General features: G+C 43.1%; 1 protein-coding gene across 6 annotated transcripts in view; it reads left to right on the forward strand.

Annotated features, from left to right (window-relative positions):
• The window catches only part of NSD3 (nuclear receptor binding SET domain protein 3), an 88,152-nt gene that overhangs the window by 53,125 nt on the left and 18,965 nt on the right, over nt 1–16,062 (forward strand). For 5 of the 6 annotated variants that reach the window (XM_044437322.1, XM_044437321.1, XM_044437320.1 and 2 more), the window contains 5 exons: nt 815–943; nt 4,833–4,959; nt 5,546–5,743; nt 8,055–8,228; nt 14,762–14,911. In XM_044437322.1, coding sequence (XP_044293257.1) covers nt 815–943; nt 4,833–4,959; nt 5,546–5,743; nt 8,055–8,228; nt 14,762–14,911 — 778 coding nt within the window. The remainder of the gene's footprint in view (nt 1–814; nt 944–4,832; nt 4,960–5,545; nt 5,744–8,054; nt 8,229–14,761; nt 14,912–16,062) is intronic. The other variant, XM_044437324.1, reaches the window with a different exon arrangement.

Genomic DNA, 16,062 nt, shown 5'->3' on the forward strand with positions numbered 1-16,062 from the left:
CTCAGAGTTCAGCTAACCCTTTAAAATAGTAGGCCTCTAGCAGTTGTGGCTGTAGAAATGTTCTTGAAGTGTGGACAAGATTTGCTGAAAAAATCCAGAAGGGTTCCTGAATAAGAATTCCTGGGTTAAAGAATGGAGCATGAATGCTCAGTGGAGTTCCTGATCCCCCTTCCAACTAGCAGGATAAGTGATGTAAAGTAAGAGGCAGCTTGGCACCAGCTGCACATCACAGAATTCAGCACATCAGAGAATGTGAGTCACTTAGGTGCATGTCCCTTTTTCTTAGTGCGAGCGATGGGATATTTTTCTTTTGCCCATTACACAAATTTTTATATTATCATTATGATTATCGCAACATTGCTTTTTATATCCTGCCTTTGTTTCTCTTGCAAGGAAGCCAAGGCAATGTACACAACTCCTTTTTATCCTCACAACAATTACCCTGTGAGGGAAGTTAGGCTGAGAGTCTGTGACTGGCCCAAAGTCACCCAGTGAGCTTCGTGGCTGAGCAGGGAGTAGAACCTGAACCTCCCAGGTCCCCAGTCCACCACTCCAACCACCAGATCAGGTCTTTATATATGGACATCAATATCTATCTGGAAGTTTCAGAACAATCATTTCTGGGTTGGCTCAAAGTGAGAGCCAGAAGATTCAGTGGAAGAGTCAATGTACATTATATGATTAAGATTTTCTCTTTCAATCTGTGGTACGCACTTAGAATAAATGAGTAATGAAACAAAATTAATAATAATAGCAGTAATACTCCATCTCAAGAGTTGCCTGGATGAATGCGGTTGTGGATTTCCTCTTTCAGGGTAGCTTTGGCAAGCAGTCTGACAGCCCCTCAGCAGCAGCAGATGCTGATGCGTCAGATGTACAGTCCGTGGACTCCAGCCTGTCTCGAAGAGGTTCTGGGACAAGCAAGAGAGACACTGTTTGTCAGGTGAGTGCCAAGTGTGACTTGGTTGCAGTCCCCTCTAAGAACAAGCTTTATTTGAGAAAATGAGACTGACTTCTGAGAAAACCTGTGCAGGATTGCTCAGCACAGTTTTCAGATGTAACCTGCTTGCCCTGGCTAGGTTAGCACTATGGTGCCTGGTTGTTTGAAAATCCCAGCAGGGCTTCAGGTTAATTAGCTGACACATTCAGTCATTAAGGCATAGCTTTTTATTCTTTGTTGAAACTTTCTGCTGCTTTAAACTGCATATACTGTAACATACTTCCAAACAGTCTTCTTTGACTGTATGTCTTTGGCAAAATTGAGAGATTGCTTTGTTGCTTGTTCCGGAAAAGCCTTTCCTAAGCTGTTGTCCTCCTGTGCTGTTTATTGTTTCAGTATAACATAATTGTTATATTGAATTTATTCTTTAAAACATGTATATTTTATATTTTAACTGTATCTTAAAATGCATTTTCATTTTTGACTGGTTGTGATCTGCCCAGAGAACATTCACTACTGGACAGATTAGAAATGCACTAAATAAATAAAGTATTTTGTTTGCAAACAATAGCAAGCAAATTGCACATAGGAAGTGGCTACTTTTCTTGTAGTACTGGCCAAACTGTAACTGGAATTAATTAATTCCCATGTGCTTGATGGTCTGGCGATTCAAGGGAGGGTTGCTTTATATTGATTTTAGATGTTTTCCTTATTACTATTATTCAAATGTGACTACATTTCTATTGTGCTGAGCATTTTGCATTTCATCCCGGTAGCTTGTAACTACCTACCAACTCTTTAAAATAAAGCAAAGGTCAGTCTCTGAGTTTCAAGGGATCCAGAAAGCTGAGATTATTGGGAATTCATCATGTTGAGTACAGCTGTGATTTTTGAATAAAGGGTGGGGTCCTCATACACCATAGAATTTAGTCCAGAATATTAAAATGCACAGTTCTCTCTCTATATGCTATGTCATGGCTATTCTGATAAAATTGCTTCAAAATTAACAATGCTACAACAAACTAAGGGCTATGTGAGGGATGTTGAATCTTCACATAATCCTTGGTAGCTGAGTTTGCATACTCCAGAGTGGGGATTGCATACTCGGAGTGTGCCTTAATTTCCTGTGGTTGATCAACCACCGATGAGCCTGCCATGTTGTGCGCTGAAGGTCACCCTCATTTAGCTAGTGCTGAATTACCTCTAGCTGTTGGTTTGAGGTGAACTGGCTCATTCTAAGAGGAAGCAATGAGGAAATAAAGTATAATGTGAACACTGTGAGTAATATTCACCTCACATAGCAAATCCCAACCCTGGAGACACCCCATCTCTTTAAAGACCTTAGTTTCAAGGGAATTTGGGGACTGGATGTATTAATATTACTGTTTATCCTAGTCATAGAACACATTCCTGTTTCTGCCAGTTTATATGTAGGCCCCACAGAGTTTGATTGAGGCTACTCTCAGGCAAGGGGGTCTTGGATTGCAGCTGCCAAATCATGGATAAAGGGATTGGAACAGTAAATTGCAGAGAGATTCAAAATTGGAATCAGAGGAGCCTCCAAATGACGGCGAGGAGGAAATGGGAGGGCTGTGAATACCCCTGGAATGGGTAGCATTTAACACATTACCTAGTATTAGGGAGAAAACACAAAGCAATGAAGGAGAAATGGAGGCAGTTTGCATTGAGAGGAGAAATGGGGAGTGAGGAGCACGGGAAGGAGGCACTCTAGAAGAGCAGGCGGTTGTAGCAGAAGTCAAGGCCTTGTTGACAGAAACATGCTGTGTCTTGCCTCCGTAATTATTTTGGACAGGCTGCAGTAGATGCTGACTCTGAACTTCTGGGCTTATCTGTCGGGTTGGTTTGGGGTGAGCATTTGTTAATCTCCTGGTATTGAGGCTATCGGGTGTCACCAGGCACTTTGTTGTCCCCAGCGCTATTTAACTTCTATATGAAAACAGGATGATTTTGTGCAAGGTCTGCTTACAACAGGCAGCTTTATGTCTCTCTCGGGCCTTGCAAACCTTGAATAGGCACCTGGATACAACAGTGGACTGAGCGAGGATCCAGAAATTGAGTCTGAACCCTGGCAAGTTGGAGGTTCTGTGGGTGGAGGGTTACAGGCACAGAGTCTGGCGGTGTTCCTTCACTGGAGGCAGAAGCGACTTTTACCAGGTTCATCCCTTAAGGCAGTTACAGCCATTCCAGGGCAGGGGTACTTTGACCCACTGTGGTCAATGCACTGGCAACCTCAGACTTGGAATATTGCAGCGTGCTGTGAGTGGGGCTGCCCTGGGACTCGGCGCAGGAACTGGAGTTGGTGCAGAATGCATTGCCAGGTTGGCAGCGGGAGTAGCTACTTGCTAACGAACTGCGTCCGTGCTGATGGAGATGCACTGGCTGGCCGTGTTCTGCCGGGTCAGGTTTCACGTTTTGGGACTTGCTTATAAAGCTGGAAGGAGCTCAGAAGCAGGAAGGTTAAGGGATTGCCTGATCCCTGCCAGCTTGTGCCTCTGCTGTGCTCCTCAGGGGATCCCCTTCTCATGGTGCCTTTTGCAGGTAAGGCACATGTTGGCTTGGAATAGGGCTTTTGGCATCTTAACGTCCACTCTCTAGAACTCCCTATCAGGTGCCAACCCATCTAAGTTTTGGCTGTGTACCAGAGGCCTGTTTGTTCCCAGAGTGGGAATCTTCCTCTTTCGTGCTATTGATTCCCCTAAGTTTTGTTCTTTTATGCTGTAGATTAATTAGGAGTGTCTTTTAATATAAATATGAAGTTCATGAATATTGGTAAATAAACCATGTTAATTAGGTTTGTGCCATAGTTATGCATTTTGCACTAAATCAGTTTGGATATATTACCAGCCACTGGCTTTGTACTCTCAACAACTGAAGCCAATTAGAATTCCTATTTTACCCATAAACTTATGTGAAAAGGATGGAGAAAACACTCTTTTAACAATTCTATTTGCAAATACAGTGGTACCCTGGCTCATGAACTTAATCCGTTCCAGGACTCCGGTCGTGGCCCAAATTGGTCGTGACCCAAGTCAAATTTCCCCATAAGGGTCAATGTAAATAAGGTTAATCCATTCTGTAATTCCCCCCCCCCGCAAAAATTTGAAACAAAGTAACAAAGAACAACGAAGTAACAAAGTACAGTACAGTAGAGAACACTAACTTGTGGGGTGGGGGGAGGTTGTTGTTTGGAGGGAGAGTCCAAACCATAATTGTGCGATAGCGATCGTGCTCTGGGGGTGGGGGGGAGAAAGGCATGATCGTGGGCACGCTCGTGTGGGGAGGAAGGTGTGCGCAATCATGGTCGTCACCCAATGCGGAGTGCCCGAACTGAGGCAACTTTTCTCTGAAATTTCTGTTCGCAACCCAATTTCGCAACCCATGAATTGAGAGGTTTGTGAGCCAAGCACCACTGCACCATGAATACTGCAAGGAGAGAACTGTGAAAGGCAAACGGGCCCACATTAAGTGACTTGGATCGCATTCATGCAATGATAGGAATACAGCTTTCCTGGTGTCCGCAGGGTTTTGACAGAAATTATTGTACGGCAGTTGAACTGTTTCCTCTTCACACCCATCATTATTGGCTCCTTATTTATGCAGGGAAGGCTCCTCTGTATGCAGCAGAAACCTGTATATCTGGGATGGGGGCTGACCCTGCTCTCTCTCCCTGCTGGCCCCAGCCAGTGGCAATCAAGCCTTTCGTGATTTGCACAGCTTTGTCTCTTCCTCTGCATGGCCCCATCTTGGATTGTGATTTCTTGATGTTTTCCAGCCAGTGGTACTTGTGTGTCTTGAGATACTGAGAACGGCTATGCATTAGACAGTGGTGCAAGCGTGAAGTGTTCTCTGATATCCATTCCTTTCTTTTAAGATTTGTGAAAGCTCTGGTGAGTCGCTAGTGTCCTGCGAAGGCGAGTGCTACAGGGTCTTCCATACAGAATGCCTGGGATTGAGCTCACAGCCTGACGGGAAGTTCATCTGCCTGGAGTGCAAAAATGGTAAATGAGCAGATGCTGTTCTGCCTTGGGAATTCTGCTGGTTGGAGAGCCAATATCTTGGGCAGTTTGGCCCAAGTGTTGCAAATTTCCTGTCTTCTTTTATGTGCTTTCTCTCTTACTTGATTACAACAAATGCCACTTTCCATATCGAAAGACATGCCCAAGTTAAAATACATAATTGCTAACATAAGAACACATTAATTAAACGTTGCAAGCAAAGCTTAAAAGCACGGCGTATACTAAGATCAACTTGTTCAGGAAAGGCTGGGTTAAAGAGATGGGTTTTTAACAGAGGCTGAAAAATGAGTAAATTCTTTCCTAGTATCATTTTGGCTGGCCAGTTCCCGTCTGACCACCATCCACGATCCTTCTCTTTGCACTGAGAACTAAACAAAGCGGCATTGATGGGTTGCCAGCTCCTCAGCCTCAGAAAGCTGACAGGAATACACAATTGGTTTCTCTTCCTGTGCATATTTTCTGAGCAGGTCTCCTGTGACCTCAGACCACTACTATCTATCACTATTGCTTTGGTCTGGACACCGTGTTTTAGGTTCAGCCTGATCCTCTTTGTTTTTCTGTTCTTAAGGACAACATCCATGCTTTTCGTGCAAGCTACCTGGCAAAGATGTGAAACGCTGCTCTGTCAGTGCATGTGGCAAATTTTATCACGAGTCCTGCGTCCGCAAGTTTGCTACAGCTGTATTTGAGTCCCGCGGATTCCGGTGCCCACAGCACTGCTGTACCGCCTGCTCTATGGACAAGGATATTCATAAAGCAAGCAAAGGTAAGACAGCTGCTGCTCTTCAGAGAAGAGGTTGCCTTGAACCTGCCGAAACCTTCTCCGGGTCCCACATGTCCTGCAGAATCTGATCCTGGACTTGCTAGGAGCAGGGTGGCACCAACTTGCCAGGGCAAAACCCTTTGTCCCTTGCAGCCAGGGAAATGACAGGGGCAGGGGACAGTTAGGAAATGCTGAGACAGGCGTCCAGGTGTGAGGCATCCATATTGTGACTGAAATACCTTGGAGAATGGACCGTTAATTCTCCTCCCGTGCAGGCATAGTGTAGTGCTGATAATCTTGAAGAGAGGCTGTCAGCTTTTGCAGCTGCGTTGCTGTGGGGGAATCCGTTGCCAGGATGTGAATTTATATGTGAATTTACACCAAGCAGAACTCCTTGGCTCTGCTTCTTGTGCAGTGCTGTGGGACACAACCTGTCAGGTAGATGGTGGGGTGGGGCGGGGCAGGGAGAATGCTGACCGCTACATAATATACGCACAGGTGAGTTCACTTGGAATTAAGCTGGACCACAGCAATTGAGACCAAGGGCTGCTATGCCGCTGCAGTTTTTCTGCACAGGAGAAAAATCGTGGTCTTTTGCCTGCTTATGAATCAGACATTGGACATATGCTGAAGGAGTCTCAGATTTTCAGCATATATGCAAGATTTACAGTTAGGCATATATGTATAGAAATCCAGCTGCCATTACTAATTTGCTTCTCAGAGGAGACAATAATTTACACGTGAATCTACCCTGAGAGACTGGTTGCCTTTTATTGCACTGAAAAAGAATTTCATGCAGCCAACAAGTAAAGCAGCATGTGTCATTTTATTTTCAGTTACCTTGTCAGCACTTGCAGTGCCTTCGGTTTGTTAAATGTAGTTGCTGTAACCATATTAAAGTGAAGGAAGATGCAGGTAGCACAGGGGCAGGGAGAAAGTAGCTTTTTGGTTGCTTGGGACTTTAATTCCCAGAAGCCCCTGCCAGCATGGCCAGTGTGTTGGCATGGTGGAGGTCCAGTGCATCTGGAAATTTACTTTCTGCCCATCCCAGCTGTTGTTCTATTTTGCTTGGTTATTGGTGCCTTCTGTGTAAAACCAATTGATACATGTAAAATTGTGGGGTGTTCACTATAGATAGGCCTGCTGTCCTACACTGAGGTGCAGAAAGGACTGTTTAAGAAACATTTGCTAAGAATTCCTAAGAAATGCCTGAATGATGCCTCGTTTGGCTAGAATATGAAGATGTGGCTAGATTCCTCTAGGATGGTAAGGGCTTCACGAACTGGAGCTCTCTGACTTTGGTCTAATAAAGCTTTCTTAAGCTGAGAGGGAGCAGACAAAGTCTTTGATCCCTGTCAAGATTAGTCAGGGCAGAGAAGAAGCTGATGATTCAGCTGATGGCACGCGATTTCCTTGTAGTGAAGGCAACATGCAGACTGAAGAAGAGCAGGGAGTTTCTCTTGTGTTGTGCAGGTAAAAGAGGAAATCTGTAAAATTTTTGTGGAGGTATTCCTTGTTTTCCAGCTCTATCAATCAGTGATGAGCATATTGTGACCCAGTCAACCCAAACCGGCAATCCAGTTTGGGGAAATCTACCTCGTGCTTCAATATCCCACAGCCCAGAAGAGAGCAGTTCTTCATTAGTATGATGCATCGCTCCACTCATGCAATAGGCCACTGGCCAGAACTGTGTATATTCTGTGCTTTAAATGTATAGAATTTTAAAGCACAGAATAGGCACACAGAATATGCACCCAGTCAATCTAAATTCTACAAATGAGGCCAATAGCACAATAGAACATTTTGTTGACTGAATTAAGATGTAATTCAAAAATGGTTTTGAATAATTGTGGTTGTGTTAGACATGGGAAGAAAGGCAAGGCAAGGAGATGAAGGGCGCTGAATTAGACCCATCCCACAACCACTGGAATTACCCTTCTCTGCAATTATGTTTGCCTTGCCTAGCACACCTGCACAGTCACAAAGACTAGAAGTGAAGCTCCTAAGAAGCCAACATCCGGGGCTGATATCCTGTTACTGATCTTTTCCACACTGCTATGAACTAATTCCAGCATATGCATAGACAGGACAGGGGCTGCTAAGGTTTTCCAAAGTGCATTCTCCCCAGGATGGAGTGGAAGTTGCACCATTAGGGGTACAAAAATGTTGTGTGTTTTTTAAAACTAATCTACTGCTTGAATATATCAAACATGCTCTGGAGATAATCAAGCGAAAATCGAACTGTACTGCAGGCTTTGAAGTCTGTAAGCATGTTGTGAATGGACTGTCATGTGGTGCGTTTTGTATTAAACAGGTCGCATGGTGAGATGTTTGAGATGCCCCATTGCCTATCACTCGGGAGATGGCTGTATTGCTGCGGGAAGTTTGTTTGTGTCATCCCACATTCTCATCTGTAGTAACCATTCCAAAAGGAGCAATCACTCTTCATCAGCTGTAAATGTAGGCTTTTGTTTCGTTTGTGCAAGAGGTGAGCCCTGTTTTTGTCTTCCTCTGTTTATATCTTTGGTGTTAAGTCCTTGGTTTTGTTAAATAACTGTGAAAACACACATACACAGATATGCCTCCCCAGGGAATTGTTTTGGTTCTTAACCTCCTCCTTGGCTATTGAAGATTGCATTTATTAGTCCCAGTTGCTCGGTTTTCCCATTGCCATTCTTAAGACATTTAGGAAGGATACTGAGGAGGGTCTTTCACTCAGTGGTGTGGGGTAACACTAAACGGCTGAACTCTGGGAAAGTTGTATCATTGGTTCCTCATTCATTCTTAGCAAGCATTAACATGTTTGGCTCATGTAAATAAAAGCTGAGTGGCCTTGCACATGGGCGGATGGGGTTAGATAGGAAATCATCTCTTTGTTACATCGCTTCCACTAAACTTTTATAAGAGAGAATTCCGCACATGATTAGCAGAAAGGAGCACCCTCATTAAGTTAGGTGTGTGTAAGACGAATTTTCTGTCTGATAGTTAATTTTACCAGGAATGCTTTGCCTCAATGTTAACAGTTGCTCAACTGAAAAGCAAAGAGACCATGTTCTTCGTACCTAATTTGTCCAAGTCAACAAGAACGTGGGTATTTTAACTGTATTCAAAGCATGACTAACGCAGACATAAAGGAACTTGTCTGTGTAATATACCCACCCAAATATGGGATGCATTAGCTCCATAAAGGAAGCCTCCGCCATAAGTTAGAGGTGGCTTGCTGGCATGTAACAAATACACCCACAGTGTGGCGAATTTCACTTGAGCACTTCTGGATGCTGGTGCTAAGAAGTGGCAGTAACCAAGTGTTGGGGGCCCTTCACGTGTCTTCAGTGCAGAAAGGCCATAATTTAGGGTGGAACTTATAAGCTTCTGATGATCGGTATACTTTGAACATGGTAGCTATACTTGCCCTGTTGAAATGAGAACATGGACAACCTTACCTGCCTGGTGGATTCTCCCAAGCAAATGGAGAATTTATTGTCTCTTCATTCTTTCTGGTTCTTGACGTCATTGATGAATTTGGTTCAGTAAAATTATTTTTGTGCAATATGTGAGCAAAGGCAGATGTGTATGTTTAAGATAAAGAAAGAGAGAAAGAGCAAGTGAAAAGATATTATTCTTTCCTCTCTGGAAAGGCAGTTGTCACTGCTCATTGACAGAAGCAGTAGACAAGGTTCTTGTCACTTTAAATACATTCAATTTTTTGCAGAAGAGTGGTCTCAAAAGGCACAGAGGGAGACAGTAATTTTAGGGTGCTGAGCTTGAGTAGAGGCACTTGGAACAGTGTGAAATCAAAAGTGTCCAACATGGTGCAGTGATGTGGGATATCTTGGAGGACAGTGGGGGTCTAGATTCCTTTCCATGTTTTGAGACTGTCTTTAAATTATACTGATAACAACTGCGATGCAGTTCTTAGCACATTCACATACGCAAATAGGATCTTGGTTATTACGTACCAAGATTACGTGTTCTTTATCTGTTAGATTTAGTTTGCTCCTAGCTGCCTTTTCCTCCCATTTTAATTTTGACTTCATTTTCATATTTAGAAGCATGATTTTTGTTTTTTATTTTAATATTTTTGAAGAGTCATCCAGACCACTGAATTAAAATGAGATAGAAAGAGAAATCAATAATGCTAGGGAAAGCCAAAGGCAGAGGAAGAACAAAACCTAATATGAGATGGACCGAATCTATCAAGGAAGCCACAGCCTTGATTTTACAAGAGCTGAGCAGGGCTGCCAAAGAAGGCTTTCATTCATAACACTGCTGTGAGTCGGTGATTACTTGACAGCCCAGAAGAACACTCGCACACACGAGCGAGAGCGCACGCCAGTGTGATGTGCTGGTTAGGGTGTTGGGCCGGGGATCCAGGTTCTCCACTCAGCCTGGAAATTCATTGGGAGACTTTTGAAGAGTCACAGACTCTTACAGGGTTGTTCTGAGGATAAAAGGAGAACCTTATAAGTCACATTGCAAGCGGATAAAAGACAGCGTATAAATGCACTTTTTTGTGTGCGCGCATGTGTGTATATCACTTCTTAAATGGTTGGATTAGCATTAGGTTTTCAGAACTGTCTTATGTAGTTCCAGTTCTACTCTCTGGAGTCTTTCTAATCTGATGTACAAAAACCATGGGAGAAGACCCCGATTCACAGAGAGGACAGGTTAATCTTATCAGTGATCCTACATCCAAGTCCTAAATTAAAAGCCATAAGTTGCATCCAGCCATGGCTTGCAACTAGCAGAACCTGTATGTGCTCACGCAGGGCAGTGCATCCGATTCTTGTTGATCCTCACCAACCTACTATAGCCTTCTAAGCCATACCCCATACCTAGACCACCCAGGAGCAGCTTATTGGAAGGTTTGAGAGGTTGATCAGGCAGGTCAGATGGGACTGGTGAGAAGTGGATGACCTGATTTATGGAAATGTAAGTACTTTCCACTAGTGCAATACCACCATTGGAGACTGCCTCTTGATTTTAGCTTACCCCTGTGGTCTCAAGCGGCTGAATTTTCTTGAAGTTCTACTTCATGGTAGAGTGACTGGCCAGCTATACAGTTAAAGGGCTGTAGGGTTTCCTTGATGTCAACAACAAGTGACTTTGGGCTCAAATGCATCAGATTCTCATGATCATAGTGAATGAGCAGGCGATGCCCCAGTCAGCCACCCAGCGTGAATTGATTTGTTTGGCCAGTTAGGCTAAATCAGGTCTTAGCAACAGAAGCCTCTGCAGCTCGTGGTTGGTGTTCGCATTCCTGTCTCCATGTGGGAAGGCACAGCAAATCCTGTTGCATGGCTGCGCCTTCGCATGCAGACTCACAATGTCGCCAAGCAACTTGCATTTTGGATCGACCAAGTTCCTGCCTTCCTGTTGGCCTTTGATGAGGAGACAAACTGTCTGCACAGCTGGGCCGATGCACAAGGTAAACAGCTTTGCGATGGTTGTGTTGTCCCTTTGGGGCAGCTTCCTCCACAGGACCGTGAGGTGAGACCAGAGTCAGTCAGATTGGCTCTGTTGGAGAACCGGTGCAGGAGAAGGATAGCTCCCTCATTTTTGCATACTTGAAAACATGTTGCATATTTTAAAGCAAACCCTAGTTGTGAAACGCTTTGTTGAATTGTGAGGCAGAGGACTATTGCCAAAGTCTGCTGGAGTTATAGTTGCTGTAGCAAGATTGCCACACTACAACAGACAGCAAGGTGTATGTATTTGAAGTGCATCTCTTGAGTTCTGACACTCGCATGCACGCCTCCAGTGCCTTTGATTTTTAGATCCCTCCTAGCTCAAATAAGTACTTTTAGCCAAGTGCATTGTCAAGCCCTTTCTTTAAGCTGTCCTTTAAAATCTACATGGGGGCAAATTGATAAGCTGGAACGTTTCTTTCCCTTTTGTACTTTCGAAGTTCCCCTCCCACTTTAAGTGGCTGACATGGGTGTTGAGCAGTATTCTTCAGATTGCAGTGGTACCCACTGCTTTACAAAGAGTTCTGCCTGCTCGTTAAATGTGCCATTAATCATCTGTTTAAAATAAATGGAAGACATGTGAAGCAAATAAAAATAGGGGTGGGGAGACCTTTCCCAACAGTTGTATAGGAAACAGAAGATCTATAAAACAATGTTTCTTACCATGTTTGGTAAATACGCTGCAGAGGAAATACGCTGTCTTGTAGGTTGGCCGCACTGATCTAATTGTTACAGGTAAACATGTTTCTTGAGGATTCTCTGTTAAAAGAAAAACACACAATTCCTTAACAATTTTAAATAAGTACAGTCAATGGCTCAGAATATGTAATAGAAGCAAACCTCCCCATTCTCTCACCAAATGAAACAAAATGCCATGAAGTTTATTGAAAATCTCATCTCCCTTTTCTGACAATGCTGACCCCCAGTGGCTAGCCTAAGCAAGTCCTACAGTCCTTCTGAAAGGTGTTTAGGTTGAGACTTTGGTGAGTCTGCAATGGAATAAGTTCTTTCTTGCTAGGGTAGGTGGAGGGGCAGTTACCGATGCCTCTTTGTGGACTTGCATTGTAAACTTGACACATTTCAGGTTCTCCTCATTCTTTTTTTTCTTGACATTAAAATATTTAGCGTACTTCAGCTGTTATGTCAAAGAAATACTGGTTCTCTGCTAGTACTGCTCGATAGATGGATTACTTCCAAGACCACCAACTTGGAAGTGTTTGGAAGGCGAGTTAGTGGGAAGGAAAATATACTATGAAGCTTCCTAGCCTTTCGAGTGTGCAGTGAGCCCTACCCAGTCGTAAGCGAAAGGGAGGCTTGCTTAGCTCATACTCAGTTTGTTCTATTATGTGTGACTGTGGTACTTTGAGGACAAAATTTACATTCTTCATGCTCATAAAAGAGTTGCGATGATTCCTAGCTTTCACAGTAAAGTATTACAACATCAATCCAGTGGACATGCCTAGTACTTTCTATGGAACCCAGTAAAAGAATATCTGACCGTCCAATCTGCATGTACTAGTGATTCCTTCCCTGCCAAGCCCCCGCCCTCCATTTATACATCCCCCAACTATAACCTACTGACATAAAACCATACAATTAAGTTTATAACCACCTTTCTGCATTGATTTCATTGTATGGTTTATATTGTATATATGAGCAAGTAACAGGGAGATAGGACTTTGGACAGTTTTGCAATGAACTACATTTTTATTGGTCCTTCTCTGGGTAATCTAACTGCGTCCTAGTTGGTAATTAGTTGTTAGTAATTAGCAGCATTAGTCCCTAAAACCTTGATGCTGGGGTTCCTGAGAACAGTACAGCTCATACTTACCATATAGAATGCAATATAGAAGAATATAAAATATAGAATAGTACATATAGAATGCAAGTTTTTGTCAAGGAAATGTTTAGACTGCATTGTGCCTTAGTGCCATAGAAGGTTAGCATTCTGAGAGTTGTCAGGGGGAAATATCATTATTGAAATGAGAAGCATCCACTTTGCTGAAGGAACAGAGTGAAAAGTCTAAGAGCCTTACTGTCAGATCAGTGCAAACTCCACCCAGGTTCCTTCAGTGCTGCAGTGAGAAGGATCACAAACATCATACCAGGAGGGCCAGAATCTTCCTTTTCTAAAATGGATAGTGCTGTAAGGCACCTTGATTTTATGCCATGCATGCGGGCTTCCCATCATATGTGCGCTTGCTGCTCTGATGACTGGAAGCAGGAAAAAGCAAAGGAAACAAGAAAGCAAAATCAAGTACGGTAGAAGTGGTTAGTTGTGAGAAACTTGCAGCCCTTTGGCTTCAGAGCATAAATAAGAGAGGATAAAATAAAAGATGAGCTGTAGTTTGGCTGGCTGCCATTGTTTAAGGACCATTCTGGGAAAGTCATCATTACTTTATATCTCTCTCTTGTTTTGCGGGGAGACATCTTCCCCCAATCACTGGGGACTAGAAATAATATTGTGTAAATTGCTCAGAGAATATCTGGACTAATGAGCAGTATAGAAATAAATAAAATAAAATAATTGAACTAGTATGCCATTGTTATGCACTGAAGAGAATTCTCAGCTTGGTGGAAGGCTTGGGTGGCCTTTAACAACCTAATATCCTTCATATGTTTTGGCCCACAGCTCCTAGCATTTTGTGATTTCTGAGACTAATGGGAGTTGTGGTCTAAAACATCTATTGGACACTTGAGTCGCAGAAGGCCTGGCTGGGGCAAAAATAATATCTGATCCTAATAAGTATTTGTTGTACTTATTTGTTCATGAAATCCCCTGACCTGCAAAGCCTCCCCCCCCATAGATCATTCTTTGCACTAATAAACTAGGGAGGAAAGGTAAAATGCACCTTTTCATTTATAAATTTTAAATATCTACATTCAGAGGCTCAGGATAGGTAATAGAACTAAACCTTTAAACATTCTATATGCTCAAATAGACACAGCCTCAGTCAAATGTTGCTTTTACCCTGTGAGGAAGAGTGCGGTCTTACTAGACTGAAACTCCTCCCTTGTAAGTAACTTAGGAGCACCTATCAGTCCAGGGCTGCACAACAGAAAATATAACTAAGTGGTTGATATCGCAGTGCCCTCTCAGCCCCTGCCTAGGTAATGGCTATAATTTGCATAGTTCATGCAAGAGTCCATGTATTTTAAGTCCTTATTCTCTATTGCTAGCCTCTTTAATGGTTAGCTGTCTTTCCTTTATCATGGAAGAAGATTGTAGGGAGAATTTCACAGCTGTTTGTCCTCAAGTGTGCAGATTTTAAAATAGAGTGCAGGTGAAATAGAATTGGACCTAGGTCTTATTTTACTCTTCTATACTTAGGCATGGATACCATCTTGCTCACCATAACAACCTCTCAGTAGACATAGAAACTTTTTTCCTCTCACTTTTTCTTTGTCTTCATCACACCACTTTTCTTTTCATACTTAAAACATAAGTAGAAGATGCGTCATAGGTGTTTAATTTGGTTTTATTTTATTTTTCTCCTTATGGAATCATGGGTAGTTTCATTGCAACTCATTTCTTTCTGTTTGTTTCGTATAGGGCTGATAGTGCGAGATCATTCAGACCCCCTGTTCAGTTCATATGCCAATAAGTCCCACTACCTACTGAATGAATCAAATCGTGCTGAGTTGATGAAATTACCTATGATTCCTCCTTCTTCGTCAGCTTCCAAAAAGAAATGTGAGAAAGGTAACCAAAATAGCTTCTTTCTCTCTCTCTTTTTTTAATTTTCTTTCACTTTTCCTGCTTTTCCTTTCTTTTTGGTTTGCTTGCTTTAAAGAAATAAAATAAATTAAAACAAGCTCTGTATGCTTATCGAGCACTTCCTTGTCGCGCTTGGTAAACTTCACTCATTGCTTATTGTGAGTGTGTGTTCATGTTGGCAAAAATATTGCAAAGGGGCTTAAAATAATTGCCTAATTCCACTCAAGAACTGAGTCGCACTTTTATCAGCCAATCTGATAGATTCTCTAAGCTATGAAGCTGAGCTACAGCTCTACAGAATCTCTTCTGTCTTGGGCTCCCAAGTGGAGAATACCCATTATTAGCCACACCAAGGGAGCTGACTGTCCATTAAGGGGTGGTTCAGACCCCCCACAGTTCCTCTGAGCAGCCAGAAAGCGCTTGCCTGGTGGTTCTCAACACAGGAACCATCGACTTCAGATGGGGAACTATGTGCAGTACTCCAGTTTGCTTGACCACAGAGGCCTGTTTCAAGGTGTTGACTCGTATTTTACCTGAGCCCTGGCACTCCAGTTCATGGTAGCTGCTGCCTGTAGGTGGCTTTCCCATATTTCAGCTCCTTTTCTCGGTAGAAAGACCACAAGTCTTAGCTCTTGCAATATGTAGGTTATACAGCCTCTGCTAGGAAGAAGATGACCTTTCAGTGCTTGAATGCTACGCTAGTACTTCCTCAGGCAGGCATATGGCTTTGGCTGGCGAATTGTTAGATTCCCAAGTGTTTTCTCACAACTGCTTGGAGCCCTACATCCATTTTCATGAATGCAGAATAACACTCTAGGCCAGCCTTCCCCAATCTTCAGAGGCATTTGGACTGTGACGCCGAGAATTCCCATTCAGCAGGGCCATGGACTGGGCATTCAGGGTGTTGCACTCCAAGCGTGCCTGGGAGGCGGAGTTGGGGAAGGCTGCTTTAGGCATATTCCACATGATGGGTTTTGTTCCAACACTATGCTTCTTACAGGAGTATCCAAAAGACCTGAATCTAGTCACTGGCACCATTGAATAAAACCTCTTTGGGTTGCCACATATGGGGTATGTGTTTATGGGATCAATTGGTGCTCTTGCAATTTTTTTATTTTAATCTCTGCCAGTTACCA

This window comes from Varanus komodoensis, unplaced genomic scaffold (genome assembly GCF_004798865.1).
Source record: "Varanus komodoensis strain SLA01 unplaced genomic scaffold, ASM479886v1 scaffold30, whole genome shotgun sequence".
Classification (NCBI taxonomy): Eukaryota; Metazoa; Chordata; class Lepidosauria; order Squamata; family Varanidae; genus Varanus; species Varanus komodoensis.